We start from the raw sequence: 16,669 nt of genomic DNA, 5'->3' as shown, positions 1-16,669 counted from the left end.
GTTAACCTACATTTGCATTTGGCTCTGGTCACAGTATTCACCAGCATTCATACTATCTTATACAATGACAAAATGAACATCTCAGCTCATTATGCAGCTAATGTTTTATGAAGTGACACTAAAAAAGGCCACAAGGCTGAAACAAGGACAAGGCCATATGTATTAACATTAACTGAAAAAAGTACCCCTCTCATTTTTTAAGCAACTTCACAAGTCTTAGCTATGTATACCTCACAAACAATCATTTGAACTATAAAACCTTGAAACACTTTATTCAAAGGTGTTTTCTACTTTTGTAGGATTGCCCTGAGTGGCCTGCTAAAATAGAAATCACTAAAAAGCCACACAGAGAGGTCTAAAGTAAAGTATTAGAGGAGCTATGTAAAATTATATCCACACACACGGACACCTTTTGAAATCCACTATTTCAAAACAGCTAACTTCCATACTAAGCAAGCAGAAATACATTTAATTAATAGATATATGTATCACTAACAAATCACAATAAGAACCTCTCCTTAACTGAGAGCAGCAGGACAATTTAAAAAAAATGTTTAAGGAATTAAAAAAAAACAAAGCAAACACACAAAATGTGTTCCTAAAACTCATAGCAAAACATTACTTGAAACACTAATTTCTATCTTCTCAACATAAAAACCATTATGTGCTCATGGTGTGAAAAAAGCAAACACAGACATAAGCTTTTCACAGCAAAGAAATCTCCCAGAGATAACTTTTGGTAATAGAACCGATAACAAACTCATAAATGACCCTATAAGGCAGCAGCAGTATTGAGAGGCTACTCTTTCGGAGACAGAATAAGATACTGAATTTCACCCAAAGAGCTATTACATAGTTCCATTCTCTCAAAACTAATTTTCACAACAGGACATAACCATCTGCAACGTGCTTGTGTAGTACCTAGGACAATGACATTCAATCCTCACCAGAACTTTGAAGTACGATCACAGTACATACTATAGCATATTGGAAAGAATTCCTTATGTAGTACTACACAGGCAACATAATTAATGTCTCAGGACTAAAACATAATCTCTACCAAAAGCAGTGAAAGATGAAAAGGAATTAAAGTGGTCTTGCAAAGATTTCACCAGCACTTCACAACTTTCCAGGTAAGATTATATCTGCCTCAGGAGACTTAAAATCATGGTATCACCCGGACTTCAACAAATTCATAATTCAGACAGATTCTGGGAAGCAGCAGCTGCATTCACTCAACTCTTGTTCTTTCCATAGAGTGACAAATTCCCAGACACCTATTCAGAACATTTCAATTTATTCTTATTACTGTTCACCAACAAATAGCCTTAAGAATAACTTTGTTTTAAAGTTGATACCACATCCATGAAAAGACTGCACTGAGGAGGTAAGTTGGTCTGCTGCACACCCTAAAAACTTCCTAAAAATTTCATGTAAGTCTGTAAAGCTATATAGCCAAAAAATAACACCTATAACGGTAGAAGTCAAGGCAAACTATGGTCATTCAAACCCTAACTTCTCTGTAAAGAGAAAATAAGAAGATGCTGTTATGGTGTTTATTATGTACACTGATTTGTCGACAATATATATCACAATCAACTCCATTAAAGCAATGAAATATCAAAGTGTAACTTCTCTTGAATAAAGAATTAAGCTATACAAACAGTGGCAAAACATGAAAGTAAGTTTTGATACCAAAGACATCTGTTGACTGAAAGATGATGCAAGACAGTATTCAAGTAATAATTAATAATGCACTCAATGCTTACCCATCTCTTCCCTTACTGACAATTTTAACTTCAAAATAGTATATGCCACAGGCCGCAGGTATAGGATGGGTAGCTCGAACAGAAGCAGCATCTTTTGGAGTTTTTCCATGACCTGAAAAACAATTGTATTCAAAAAAAAAAAAAGAAAGATGTATTTTAGACAACCGCAGATAACTCAAAGATATACATACCAACTACTCAAACCAGAAGGCTTATGTAATGAGCAAACAATATACAATATTCTAATCACCCTCATTTTTATGCTAGAATATTTTCTCCCCAAATTAAGTTTACATTGTAGGCACCTGTATTGCAACTATGTATGCTATGTGAAGTTCTGGATATACTACTCTAGAAGGTTCTACAATTATTTGAAGGGAAACTGGAAAAAAGTTTCACCACAGTAAGTAACATAATTGACAAAAGCCCACCTGGGTTTGAAAGACCTGTATGATTTCTCAAACAGACAGCGCTTATACATTTTAATAAACTGAAACATGACAAAGAGTTTAATGCTTAGTGCTTCTGAATCTTCAAGTTATTTAAGATACTTTAATTCTAGTGTCCTTCAGAATAAACATCAGTCATTACATAGAACATACAACTCACAATTTATTTTCATGTTCTGAATGTTATTTCAGGACAGCATTAAGAGTTGCAGCCTGCAACTGAGCTAATGCAGCTCCTACTCCTTTTTCTTATAAGGTTCACTATGTATAAGCTCCACCACAACAACGTCCACTGCCAGCTCGTATCTACTCTGGGGATTTTCAATGTAAACCTGAGAGTCATTTGCACTCTGCTAAGACTAACTCTTCTGAATGTGTCATCCTCTTCACAGCCCTTTGTTCCAAAGGCAACTTGGAAGCAGGTTTTTGGCCAGATGACTTGCTTTAGCAGCAACCTGTTCAAGCAAGCTCAGCCTCTCCCAGCCACACCAAAATGCCTCAATTATTGTGTGGAAAGTCGCACATCGGGTCAGAAGACAGTTAAAAAAAAAAAAAAAAGGAGAGCAAGATGGAAAGTGTATCAGATCCTGGCAACTGGTATTTAAATAAGATGGTAACCACGAACAGCCAGGAACAGATTGTCATTACCATAATTCACACAGATCCCATGTTCATTCTCCACGTGGATCTGAGGCATGATGAAAAGAGATGACTGTTTTGAGTGTGCTGTATGAATCACTCGGGCTGCAGCACTCCAGCCAACACCTCCAGTCCAGACAGGGTGGCCTACTGCACCTGCACAGCCACTGATCTGTGTATGCCAAAAAAACCAAACCAACCAAACAACAAAAACCTCACTCCTTCCAGTGACATTAACACTGGAAGTATTGCTCAGGAACAGATTAATCATGTCTCATGTGCAGCAAGTTGGGTCATACAGCAAGGAAGAAACTGTGGGAAAATGACAGTATAGCCAGGCAAAAGGATGAGGCGCAGCTGGCCTACTCTCCTGAACCTCTGTACAGAGCTCTCTAGTGTAAATGTTGGTAAAACAGTAAATGCTTATCTGCCTGTTGAGTTAGCACCAACCACCTTGTACCAAACAGGATATACTCAGCCAAGGAGAACTCTCCATTTCACCATTGCTGCACCTGCATTCAAAACTTTGCCAGCACAGCATGGTTTAACCTACCAAATTTTTCTGATGTAATTAGTGCACCTCAGCATGTTACTGCCTTAAGGCAAGTAGCCAACTATTTTATTTCTCTGGATGCAAATGCATTACTTGCTTCAATATGTCATTACTATTATATGAAGATCCTTCAATAACCTCACAGGTTTTACAATATTAAGCTTATTACCTACCTTCTGTATGTTGTTTTCAGAAGTCTCATATGAGGAAAAAACACTAATTTACTCCTCCATACACCAGACTACATGCATGTTTTCCTGTTGACCATTTTTAAGTTATTTTCTCAGGCTGTGTCAACAAAGGTAATAATCAAGTATATAACCTTACAGTTTCCAAAAGTTTGTTTCATTTTCAAGTGCTAGTAGCTCACTAATTCACCACACCATAAATTAGATTATTATTTCCAAGTATGCAGAAATCCTTCAGCTAAAAGCCATCCAAAACGTACGGGCAGAACATTAAGCTCCTGAGAGATCCCTTAAATTTTGATGCATCAGTTAAGAGTGAGGGTTGTGGGGAAGGAAACATACTTTCTTTTTAAATCTCCTTAGGTTTTTACTTTAAAATAGACTGCAAAGAAGTTCCCTTGGTTACTCCATGCATTTGACAATCTGTGTAGCTTCAGTCTGAGTCAGGCTCCTTATTTGGGCAAGTTTTCCACATAGAAGACTGAAGTGGTAGGAACCAGCCAATAATTACTGAAAATGCACATCTATTACCCAGCAGACTTTGTTTTGTGAAATCACATCTAAGTGTTTGGAAACAATACCAATTTAAGGTGTTCTTAGCACCTCTTCCTGAAACTAGTCACCTTCTCCCAACCCCTCCCCAATCCAGACAGCTATTTGCAAGGACATACCCTGAAACAGATTGACTAGCTGATCAGGCTTTAAGAAACCTACCAGATTTTTTTTTAAGCAACAGATCAGTTCCCTGATCCAGTTCACAACATGGCCACATACAGCTATCACACTGCAAGTGAGAGGTCGATGCAGGGGCAGAAGTAAAAGGATCCCTTACCAGTATTGCCAAACACTTCATGCAGTGAAGAAACATGCTTGGGGAAGTCAGTGCCCAAAACTACTTTCATCACATTAAAGCAGAAGACAGCCTAAATTTAGAACTGCTGTCCTTTAAATATGATCTCCTGTGGATTTTACTACTCATATATGCTGCTTTTATTTGTTCTTACACATGCTTATTATTCCTAACAGCAAATTCAACACCATCAAGCAGTTAACTACTTTCAAGTATTCCAAACACCTCTAAATTATCTCAATATGCTAGTTGAGACTTTCAGTACTATCCAGCTATGTTGGATTACATGAGGAGTCAAGAGATATTGGTTATCAGCCAGCTTTAAAACAAGAGGCTCTTTACAGAACACATAGTTGAACTCCAGAATTTCTTACCAAAGAATATTATAGATGCTAGTGTTGAAGTGGATGCTGGACAAGCTTCTAGAACAGCAATTAACTGAAAAATTGCCTTCAGCTCAGGATATCTTTCAGCTTAAAATGGCTGGAAACTGAGAGGGAGGAAACACAGATACACTACATATGCCCAACATGTTTTTAGATTTTTCTGTAGGCACTCAATTATGGCCACTGTCACTGATGTCCACCAAGCTGAGTGGGCCATTAGCTTGACATTACATCCTGCTGCCACATTCTCTGCTAACCTGAATCTCCACTTCCTTGCTTGGAAATAAAAAGGAAATTTGACACCCAACTCTGAGCTATTGAACTGGAGGTTCCAAATGCCTGAAGTAGCTCATGAGAACATGGCCCCATGTTCCCTGAACAGACCTCATTCATAGTCACAAGCTATAGTTAAAGTATTTAAAATAATATTTTTAGTGTTGTTTAATACATACTATAAAAATTAATCATTTTCAGCACTAAAAAGAGAATTCTGCAAACAGATACATTGGGACAGAAAAGGGAAAACAGGTGTACAAAGCTTGAACTTTACTCTGCAAACCAGATCATAGGGAAGTTCAATTAACAGAATTGTTTTCAATTGGGCTTTCATTAAAAGTGCTTAACAACCATGAGTCAACCATGCTTAAGGAGTAAAGCTTTATTTTTTTAAGCACTCATTCACGCTGATGATTTTCACTAAAAGTAGTATCATCAGTCCTTTAGCAAAATTAAATTGAAATTAATTTAAATTTAAATTCCACCTGCTTCAAAAAAGCAGATTCAGATAAAACCATCATTGGAGCAGCCACTTCAGCTTTCAAAAATAGAATCTTTGAGCCTGAATCTAAGTGTGTAATGCATATGCACCAAATAGTTCAAAAGTAGTCAACTGGAGTGTCTACCTAGACAAAGGTAAGCGTGTTTATACAGTTCAATCCTTAAATGAAGTTTATATAAACTGAACTGCAGTTATTTCCAACAGGTGGTTCAATGACTTGCTCACACTGCCAAAAATAAAATAATCACAGCCTAATCTTCTGTTGAATTATTTAGGAAAGTTTCACTGAGACAAGAAAAAGACGTGTGCAAATTACTGATTTTACTTCAACTTTTTCCCCAGTTTAAAAAAGCAAGACATCTTGGAGCTATAAAGGTGCCCAAAACATGCATACTGTACTATACTGAATGTAGTTCAAGTGTTTTCTGCCACAAAAATTGATGTCATCCTTGTATCACTGAATGACAACACAGAACTATTACTACAGAATCCTGTTTGTTATTGAAATTGGGATGCATAGTTTGTACTGAAAAATATATTTTTATTATTTTGGCACTAGAGACAGTTCAAAGGAAAATTCAGTGTAAATAAATGTCTGGCTAAGATTTCCTGGCCTGTGACACATTAGAAAAAGTTCACACAACGGCAGCCGTCTCAAAATTGTATAACTTTCATTAGCTTATTTTGCACAATCGTCACAAGACTAACTTAAATGAAGCTACTAGAGGACTTTCCATTATTTTACCACTAATGATTTAGTTTGTTTACCTAATTCTCTATATAGTTTCTTTCACAGTTACCATCTACATTGAGTCTGTATTTTTATCTCCTTATACTACATGGCATAGGTTATCATCTACTGGAAACTGAACCAGTCTGTCTAGTGGAGCATTCACATTACATATAGCATTTATGAAAGCCCCATTTTTCCACAAGATCCATGTGTTAATTCTGAATACTTTAGAAATATGTAGGAATATTTTAAAATATGTCTTAATAGCTATGCAGTTTGTGTGGTAACTGCTTTACATGTAGCACACACTTGTCTGAACCCTTGTGCTTTCTTTATCACTTACATACAGCTCAGAGCTGTTATATTAAAATTGAGATTATACATTTTTGCCCAATACTGTTTTTCGTGTCTCCCTTACATATATATACACCATAAACAACAGTCACAAGGATAGTGTTAGTATTCTATAAGCTTGCATAGCTAACTGGCAGCAACACAGAAATGTATGTCTGTCCATCTAAAAACACAAAAATACCCATCAGTATGGCCTTTAATATATTACAGTATTACTGATGCTAATGTGTACATATTTCATATCCAGACTTGGCGGAGCTTCCTAATCAAGAGTAAGAATTTGTAGAAGCATAACAGAATAGCTCACTGTGGAAAGAAATTAGCCTGTTCTGGTAAATATCACACCAGCCAATGCATTTTCCCTTCAAGCACCTCATCACATATGTTTTCCTTTTCTTTTTAAGTAACACCATGATGCTGAGAGAGAATGCTGAAGAGAATTAAGTAAACAGACTAAATCGCTGCTTGATCAATGCCTGGTTTTGTGGCAGTTTTGATTTTTTAAGCATTCTCTAGACTTCTTGCAAAAAGCTCCAGGTCCGGAAACACAGTACACAAAGCATCACAGCTGCAATGGGTAGAAAGATGTCTACTGCACCTTGTGTTTCCACTTGTGTGTCCACTGGTATGCACGAAAATGAAAGGAATCTTCAAAATTACATAGAGAGGACCATTACATACATAGAGAGGGCAATTACATAGAGAGGACTATTATTTGCCTCACAAACCAATGAAAGAAAACTGTCATTGCTTGCACATTCAAATTATAAAGCTAGTTACATGAAAAAATTACTTTGAAAGCTTTTGCTGTGATTGTTCCCCATCCATATTTTCAGAGGCAAGTATCCCCACACATCCACAGTGTAAAGAACGTACTGATGTTACCAGTTTCTGCCTCCTATCAGTCAGAAACAGAAGGAAGTTTACTCCAGAAAAACAGTTCTATAGCCAGAAATCTTTGAAAGCAGCAGAGAAAGTTTAACTATACAAGGTAACAGAGTAACAGAAAATTGTGAGAAAATTGAGATTACTGGCTTCGTTGGACAGATCTGTCTTCTCTCCCTTCCCTGAGTATTTGGTCAAGAACACAACAGATCTTAATCTGTGCTGAATGTGCGATTCAAGTTGCCTTTTAACAAAAACATCTACCATCCTTCCACAACTACTTAGATAACTTCAGAAGCACTGAACATGTCAGTATTCCACAAGAAGATACTTTGAATGCTTTGAGACCTCCACTTGCAACTGACTTGCAGAAAAAACACTTCACAGTGCTAAGCACATTCTTACTTGCTATCTCTCCTTACTCTCCTCACGGAACCTCATTTTCTTCCCTTTTATCTTGTTCTTAGGGTTGAATGACTGAGAAGGGAGAAAAGGCAGTAGATGTTTTAATGTTTTTTCCCCCAGTTCACAGGTAGGAATGCCACACCACCATCCATCCCTTAGCCCACTTAGCAACTGCAGGTGCAAGGCCGGTAACTCATACATGGGGCTGCCCTAATAGCCACCTTCGTTACCAGGTGGAAAAGACAGGCCACTTCAGAGGCCATCCACTCACATTTGCAGTTAGGAGAAAGAAAAGTGTATTCATATTATATTGGCACCTCTCCTTTCTGCAGTCCTCTTGACTAATCCAGGAACACATCAACCTTCACCACTTACTATTATTTAAGAGCTAGAGTAAAGGTTATTTTATGATAAACTACTAACTGTGCTTTCTGACTTCTGGTAGACTATCCATAGTATTTCCCATATTACCTATACTTCAGAAACATGCAGAGCCTCTTGTAATTTCTTTGAGGTAATGATTTTTTTTTTAACACTAAGACAAAGGAGAGAAGTGAGGAAAAACAGGAACAGCACAAATAAGGGTTGAAAATGTATAGTTACACTGACAGATCAGGGAGATTCTCTCTCTAAATTCTAGACTTGATGGCCACAAAGCTATGATTTAACAACAACAACCAAAAAAAAAAAAAAAAAAAGGCAAAAAACCACACCACCACTATGCACCACAAAATACTAAACGCTTCTAAAAATACAAGGTCATAAAACACTGAACAAAAGCCAGGAAATTCAAAGTTGAGTATTAAATAACATGTCCTTAAATCACTCAGTGCCTCCCAAAAACTTGCTCTATAGTCACCAACCTCTTTTTTTATCTTTGTATGGTGCATTAAACTTAGAATTTTTAACAGAGTACTTTGTATGTAATAATAAAGCCTCTCTATGAAAAAAAGTCTCTGAGAGTGCATTTAATCCTTTCACGGCAGCCAAATCCTGCCATGTGTTTGTGTTGCCGTTTTCCTTCTCCGATTAAATAGTAACATGTTTATCAAGATTTCACTTGAATTTCTTCACTGTAAACTCTGAGAAAGGGTAATTGCAAGGTTGTTTGTTTTTTCCCCTCCCATTATGTTCATTTGACTACAGACTGACAAAAGATCCAGCTCTTCACAGCCAACTCAGAAGTGGTTTTGAATCCACAACACCTCTACTTTAGGACTTGGGCCTAGAACACCAGATGTGTCTGTGTTTTTTCAGGTCAGAGTGTATGTTTATGTTTCCAGTTTTCATGACATTTCATAACAATCAACACAAGTTTTTCTCCTATTGCCTCTTGCTGATTTATACAAATGCATACTCCGATTTTCACCTTTTCTTTGAAAATCAGTAACTTCAACTATTAAAAGCCTAGGCACAAAGTTATAACATCACCTTTACTAACATAAATCCTATTGTCATTCCTTCCCTGAAATCATTGTAGTCTGTACAACAGTTCGGCAAGACTATTACCAGAGACTTTAACTCCATCTTTCACAGTTTAAAACTAAGCTGTGTTTTTCTCCGTGCTTTCCCCTCCCATCATTTCCTTGTTTAATAGCTTAACGCTTGCTGCTCTTAACTCCATTTAACCCTTGCTCTCCTCGGGAGAAAAAAAAAAAAGCCACTTCTTTTCTTGCTCATTACCATAAACAGGACACGTCATGCCGATTCTCCTTTATTCTCCTGCCTCAGACCCAAACCTTCTGGTGATACCTGAATCCATGGAGGAAGTCTCAGAGTTTACATAATGCCCACTCCAGAAGCACAAGGAGGCGGGGGCGGCCCCTTGCCCTACCCCCTTCCTCCCCGGCACCACGACAGAAACGGGGGGAGGGGAGACAAAATAAAGCTGAAATAAGGAAAAAACAAGACCCTTCTCTCCACGCTGCGGGCAATTTAGGGTATTAGAAAACAGAGGAGAAGAGAGAGGAGAGCGTGTGTTATTTCCTGTTATTGTTACTCCTGTGCCCACTGCCCGATGGAGGGATCGGGCCGCTGCTCCCTGGCCCGCAAACCCCGGCCCAGGGAGGGCCCCAGCGCCCCGCCGGGTCCCGGGGGGTCGCGGCGGCCCGGGCCGGCCCTCACCTTTGTAGTGTACCCGCAGGTTGTTCTGGGAGAGGCCGATGTAACTGAATTTGTCCTTCGGGCTCCAGGAGCGGGGCAGCGGCGTCTCCTGCTCGTCCACGGCCGGGTAGAGCCTCTTCAGCCGCCGCTTTAGCTCCTTCTCCTGCTCGTTCAGGGCCGGGTCGCCGTGCGGGAAAGGCGCCGGGGCGCTGGTGCCGCTGCTGCTCCCCGCCGGCAGGCCCATCGCCGCGCCGGTACCGCCGCTCCCCGTCGCCACGGGCCCGCTGCCGGCGGCGGGGGGTGGTGGCGGCGCAGCGGTGGCCGGTGGCGGGTGGAGCAGGAGCGTGGCGGCCGGTGCGGGGCCGGGGTTGGCGGCGGCGGCAGAGGGGATCCCCGGCGGGGCAGCGGCAGCCGCCAAGGGGAGCTGCGGCGGCGGCGGCTGTTGTTGCTGTTGCCCGGACATCCCGGCTCCGGCCTCCTCCTCCGCCGCCACCTCCCGCAGTCGCGACTGTCACCGGACGGGCCTTGGGGCGGAGCGACGGGCAGGCCCGGGCGCTGCGGTGCGGGTCACCCCCAACCGGAGCGTCTCAGAAGGGGGCGGGCTGGGGGGTGTGATGACGACGGCGGCCGTGGCCCGTAGAGCTGCCCGATGAGAGTGGGGGGCGCCGCGGGGGTGCGGCGGAACCGGGTCCGGCCGGAGGGAGCGACTGAGGCGGGTACAGCAGCGGCGCCGGGCGGAAGCGAGGCGGGCGGAGAGCGCGCGCTAGGCGCCGCGGCAGGGCGGGCGGGCTGGCTGTCCCCCCTCTCCCCCCCCCTCCCTCCCTCCTCCTCTTCCACCTCCTCCTCCTCCTCCTGTCTACGCGCGCGCGCGCCCTGTCCAGCCCCGGCGCGAGGCGCCGCCGCCGTGCGTTCCCCAAGTCAGCTGAGCCCGCGGCCTCTGCCCCGCCCGCCCCCTCCCGCGCTCGCGACGGCGCGGGGAAAGGGCGGGGCCTGCGCCTCTCGGCGGGCTCGAGGTTGGGCGGTTGGGTGGGCGGTGCGCGACGAGGTGCGAGGGCGGTAGCGGCGGCGGGAGGCGGGAGTTGGTGAGGCGCTGAGGGAAGGGTGCGGGGAGTGGAGAAAATAGATGGCGACAGGCTGGCGTCGCGACTGGGGTGGCAGAGAGGCTGCCTCTTGTCAGGCGCAGCTCCTCTTCGCTGCCCGCGGGCCGCGGTAGGGGACGGGAGCGAAGCGAAGTGCCATAGAGACCAGGGCAGCGCTGCCCACGGGAGGTGGGAGAGCTTGGTAATGTCTCTGCTGAGGGGGACAGGACGAACAGAATGGTGTACCTGGGGGGTTATTGTTCCTTTTTTTTTCTTTTTTCTTTCCTCCTTTGTTTTATGCTTTGAGTGATAGGCCCCAAGCCTGTCAATATACGAAACTGAACAACGTCCTCAGACATGTGGTGTGAACTGTGGGGTTGTCCTGTGCAAGGACAGGAGTTGGACTCCATGATCCTTGTGGGTCCCTTCCAGCTCAGGACACTGATTTTATGATCCTACAGTATTTTTGTGTATACTTAATGTCATTGATTAATAAGCAGTTGCCTGCATTAGTATTTTCACATGGCAGCAATGGAAGAGAAACATCTACAAACAAGCAAGTATGACTTTAAAAACATCAGAAGGGAGTTTCACTGACACGTCTAGATCCTCAAAAATTGAATGCTTCACAAACCATTTCCAGCTGCTGGTGTGTTGGAGAACAAGTACAGAAGCAGGAAATAGAGGAGGTTAATTATGCTTCACCTGTGTGAAATGACTGCTGAGGTAATGCAGGTGTGACATTTGCAAAGGTTTGTAAGAAGCGAAATGTTTCTTGCCTATAGTCACCCAAATATCCTGTCACACGCATTGCTTCATGATGCCTAGTAGCATTTATGGCTGAGCAAAATGTAGTCATCTAAAAATACCCTATCAAAAGGAGCTGCAAACTATACAAGAGTAGAAATGCCTGGGATGGACGTCAAAACATGTGCTGAATCATGCCCTAGGGTCAGTTACGCTGGCAGTGGTAGGCTATCTCACACTAGATCTAAGTTTGCTTTCTAAGATTTAGAGATTGTTGTAAACAAGGAAGCTTAATTTAGAGTTTAAAAAATACAGTATTTGGCTAACATGAACTGTTTGGGGGAACATATTTGTTATGTTCATAAATTTAGATGTGTCTTAACTCTTTTCTTAATTTCTTTTTTTTTTTCCATAGCTACTGACTGAGTCGTGGCTCATTTAACATCCATGCAAAAATATTTCATGTCACCCATTTTGAGATTGCCACCCTCAAGTTCCTATTTCTTGTACAATAAGACAGGAGAGCAGGTGTTTTTGTGTTTAACTCTTGACATTATTCCCTGCTTGCTTTTGTCCTGTCATTTACTACCATCCTAGGATAAAAAATCCAAATCTATCAAAATACTGGTTTTTTATAAAAGCCTTTTCCCCCAAACATGCCCACAGACAGATTCATCCATATCACTTTTTCTGAGGTAGGATGTACCGTTTACTATGCCAGAGGAGAAAATAAATTCCTTTATGTTTAGATATTCTATTACTTGGTATTAGCCAGTATGTTATTTATTCCCTCTGTGTTCTATTAGCTTGTTTTCTGACTACAGCTTTATGAGGATTAGAGATAGCACACGGATATTTACCTAAAAGCCCAGTTTCTGCTTTTCAGTTGACATAAACGAACTGAAACCTGTCATATTCAGCAGCAGTACTCATGTTCCTCTCTACATGCATTATTTTGCGTTTTCAATATGGAACTTAATTCATCATTACATGATCCATTTTGTTAGGGCTTCTCCATCATTACAGTCCTGTCTTGTCTTGCTTAGCTGAAATAATTGTGGCAGCTGGAAATTTTACTGTCTTACACTACAGCATTCTTTCTAAATCTGTGGTAAATAGAGCAACAATATGCAACGTGCAACAGAGCCCTGAAGCAGGCTGTCCTGAACCTTCTGCTATCGCAGAAACTCACTGTTGAATTCTGCTCTTTGTTTTCCATCTCCACCAAAATCTCTTTGATTTTGGGGTGGGTTTTTTTTAATGCTTTCAAATAATTTCAATAGATGGGTCAGCCAGAAATTATTTTGCTTTGCAGAAAAGCCTAGTTAGGCCTAATTTCATATGCAGAAATTTTCTTCTGTGTGCTTGTTTTTTTATTTGTGTACTTTTAGTGACTGTTTCACCCAAAGAAGAGAAGATGCAATCCAAGCTTTCCAGCAACTGAGGATATTTGTTTGGCCTCTTCTTGAACATATCAACATGGTGTCAACATGTCAGACGGGGGTTTTAATGTGAGTGCAGGTGATCATTTCCCTCCATCACTCCAGGACCCAGCTCCCCCAGGCAGACGTGCTGCGTGAGCATCAGCTTATGGTGCACCCATCAGCTGTCCTTGGGGAACCCACAGCCAGAGGAGAGGGGTGAGCGGCCCCTGACTGACATGCTCCAGGAAGCAGCCATAAGGATAAAGCTTTCCCGAGTGCACAAGCACATCCTCTTCTCACCACAGAGCGTTCTGCGTGGCCTCGATGTTGCTGGGGTTAATTTAACTGCTGAATCCTGTGTTGGCTGCTCTCTGTGATGAGTGAGTAGGTGGGCTGTGGCCATCTGTGCCAGGGATGCCAGCAGCATTCTGGTTGTCATCGAGAAACACAGGCAGGATTCTCCTTGGGAGTCTATTTTTGTGTATGTCCTTTGTCCCCCTGTAGGACCGAGCCTCCTCGTGACACATGAATTTAGTACATATGCTACGGCTGCCAGCCTGACAAATGTCCAGCCACTTTCTCTCTGAAATCTAATATATTCCTGTTCATAGTGATGGTAACTGTTTGCTGTTCTTTAGTATTTTTCCTGCTTAAGTTTTTCCAATGCGTAGTTTCTTTGTAACTGTTTTGGAATTAATTTTCCCTGCTTCAAGAAGCTGCTTGGAAATCAGCAGTCTGTTATTTATTGTTGTACCTACTGTGCTGAATTGCTGGTCCTAATGAGAAAAAAGACCCAAACACTAAGAAATAGGCTATGATGCTTTAACAGTGTTAAGGATAGATCTCTTCAAACCACTTGGGTGATTTTTTGCTGAGCCCTTTACTATTTGGACTATTTTTTCTTTCCTGTTAATTTAATTGCTCATATATAGGATAGGCTTGATGAACTGACGGAAGACTTGCCAAAATCAATCACATATGAATTATAGGCCATCATGAGCTATTAACTTGGTTGAATCAAACAGTAATCAAGTTGCAATTTACAGTATTACTGTATTGTTGTTCACACATAGCACGGTGCTTCTGCTTTTATGAAACTTAGTAATCCACTAATGGAAATTATTTTTTTGTATGAGTCAGCTCTACTTGTGCCTATCATCTTAGACTAAGAGTGATTAGAAATCTCTCTTGTTTGCCAATGCTTCACTTGTGGTATTTTTATATATATATATGTATATATGTATAGTTTTGGTACTTGAACACCAGTGTGTATACACAGCAGGAGCAGGCTTGTTTTCTTTATTCTGTTCTTACCTTTCTGGTATGTACATGGGCACTGTGATTTATGGGGACCCCAAGTTTTATGGAAGTATGATCCACTCTTTGTACAAAATCTCACCAAATTTAATCTCTATAGCCCTATTTCTTTGAATTTATTTGCATTTTGTTAATGAGTTTGAAGCTTAATCGTAGTTAACTTCATGTTTTTCTTCCAAAGTTATTAATAGCTCTTTACCATGTCCTCTTTCCACACTGAAGAACAATTATTTTTGATTGTTTTCTGGTTCATCAGGTGGGGTTTCTTTGCCCAGTATTAAAAGGCAGTTTAAGGAGAACTGAAAATTTGTTCATTGGGATGGATCGTAAATAGCAGATTTTTATAGTCTTCGCTGTCTTGGCTACTGTACAAGCATCATGTTCTAACTAAAATGTCAAAATGATCACAGAAATAAAATGTCCTCCAAGCTAGAATATAATGTGTTTTATTCAAAAGACAAAATTATGTAGAGGGCAGGATAGAAAATATGATGAGACACATTGGTTTATTACTTTTGTGAAAACAGATACCAAACTATAATACTATTAGAGAAGTGATTCTCGGCTAGTGGGTCAAAATCCATTTCTGAGTCATCACGGATTTCTGCTGAGGCTGGAAGCAAGCTGGCATGATTTGAATGTTGGAATATAAAGAAAAAAATCCTTGCGGAGTGACTAAAAACAAAAACAAACAACAACAAAACAAACACTGCCCCTACCCCCACAAACAATACCAAAAACCCCAAAGCAAACAAACAAGCACAAAACCAAACAAACAAAAACCACAACCAACCAACCAAAAAAAAACCCACAAAAACAAACCACAGTGGCCAGAATTTCTGCAGTAAAGGAGTTAGTTTGGCCAGATCAACCTGGACTAAAAAGTCCCTTTGTGGTATGTAAGCAACTGAAGTAAGAGTGAGGGACAGGAAAAGATGGAGTGCAATAAGAAAAGAGCTGATCATCCAGCTTCCGGACACTGGCAGAGCAAAGCACCCTGCACCCCTTCCCCTGCTCTGTCTGGGTGTGTGGGCAGGATGCCTCCTGCCAGAGGCTGGAGGATTTCCAGTCCCCTTTTAATAAATGAGGGGCAGGTGGGTCACAAAACCACCGAGTTTGGAAATTGCTGAGTGGCTGGGCACTACAGGACATCCTCTATATGATATTTAGGATGGAAATTTACAAGTTAGGTGCTTTGGGTAAACATTTTAAAGTTCCCCTGACAAAGCAGGCGGTGTTTTGTTCCCAGTCACTGCATTGGTAGGGTGCCCATTACCATAGATGAGCAAGCTCAAAGACTGCGGGCTTTCAGAAACACATGGGATGTGTCAAGCTGACCCACTTCTTGAAAGCCTTTGTGAAATGTCCTGTACTTGTTAGATGTTAGGATGTCAAGAATGTTTAAGTCTCCACTGATGGGATAATTATTGTTATGGTGTTTATAGAGGTGGGAGGGCCCTAAGGGAAAGGAGGCCAAAAAGGAGAATCAGGAAGTAAGATGAGTAAGGCTCTGGGAATTGCACGCAGATGGAGTTTTGTCGTGCTTTTTTCTTTCACTCACTTGGCTCTTCAGTAAAATAGATGTTTACATGTGAGAAACTATCTTTTCCTGTCTGCATCTCTCACACCTACAAATTCAAATGCGCCACATGCTAATCTTAGTGGCAGAAGTAGATTTTAAATGGACTCTTGGAATATGAAACTGTCAGGTGAAAACACTTGAGTTTTAGTAATTTTTAGTTATTGTAGCTGCTCCCAGTCCTACTGCCAGCCTGTAGTTTGCCTCTTTCACGTCTGTTCTGAGGAAACAGGTTAGCATGCTATCCTGAACATCTGCTGAAATCTGAAATCCTGAAAAATCTGCTGCCCTTGTTAGTAGTATTTTACTGCACAGGACTGAACATTATGTTATGATTTATGGACTATATTAAATATACCAGAAGCCTGCAGGATGTGCAGACAGTTGCCTCCTTTTATTTTAAGACTACAAAAATGTGCATCTTCAAAGCA

General features: G+C 41.4%; 1 protein-coding gene and 1 long non-coding RNA gene across 4 annotated transcripts in view; one reads left to right on the top strand and one right to left on the bottom strand.

Moving 5' to 3' along the window:
- RANBP9 (RAN binding protein 9) overlaps positions 1–10,562 on the bottom strand; it is a 39,808-nt gene extending 29,246 nt beyond the window's left edge. For all 3 annotated transcript variants that reach the window (XM_065833084.2, XM_065833085.2, XM_071804603.1), the window contains exons 1-2: positions 10,114–10,562; positions 1,770–1,881 (exon numbers count right to left, since the gene is read on the bottom strand). In XM_065833084.2, the coding sequence (XP_065689156.1) occupies positions 1,770–1,881; positions 10,114–10,555 (554 nt within the window). In that variant the 5' untranslated portion in view covers positions 10,556–10,562. The remainder of the gene's footprint in view (positions 1–1,769; positions 1,882–10,113) is intronic.
- Positions 10,563–10,720: 158 nt separating this feature from the next.
- Positions 10,721–15,099, top strand: LOC139827215 (uncharacterized). Its single transcript, XR_011737555.1, has 2 exons — positions 10,721–10,808; positions 13,310–15,099. It is a non-coding gene; the product is annotated as an uncharacterized lncRNA (long non-coding RNA).
- The last annotated feature ends 1,570 nt before the right edge of the window (positions 15,100–16,669 follow it).

The sequence above is a fragment of the Patagioenas fasciata genome, chromosome 2, assembly GCF_037038585.1.
Source record: "Patagioenas fasciata isolate bPatFas1 chromosome 2, bPatFas1.hap1, whole genome shotgun sequence".
In the NCBI taxonomy this organism is placed as follows: Eukaryota; Metazoa; Chordata; class Aves; order Columbiformes; family Columbidae; genus Patagioenas; species Patagioenas fasciata.
Note: the sequence above shows the minus strand (reverse complement) of the source record. Positions and strands in the feature narration are given on the sequence as shown.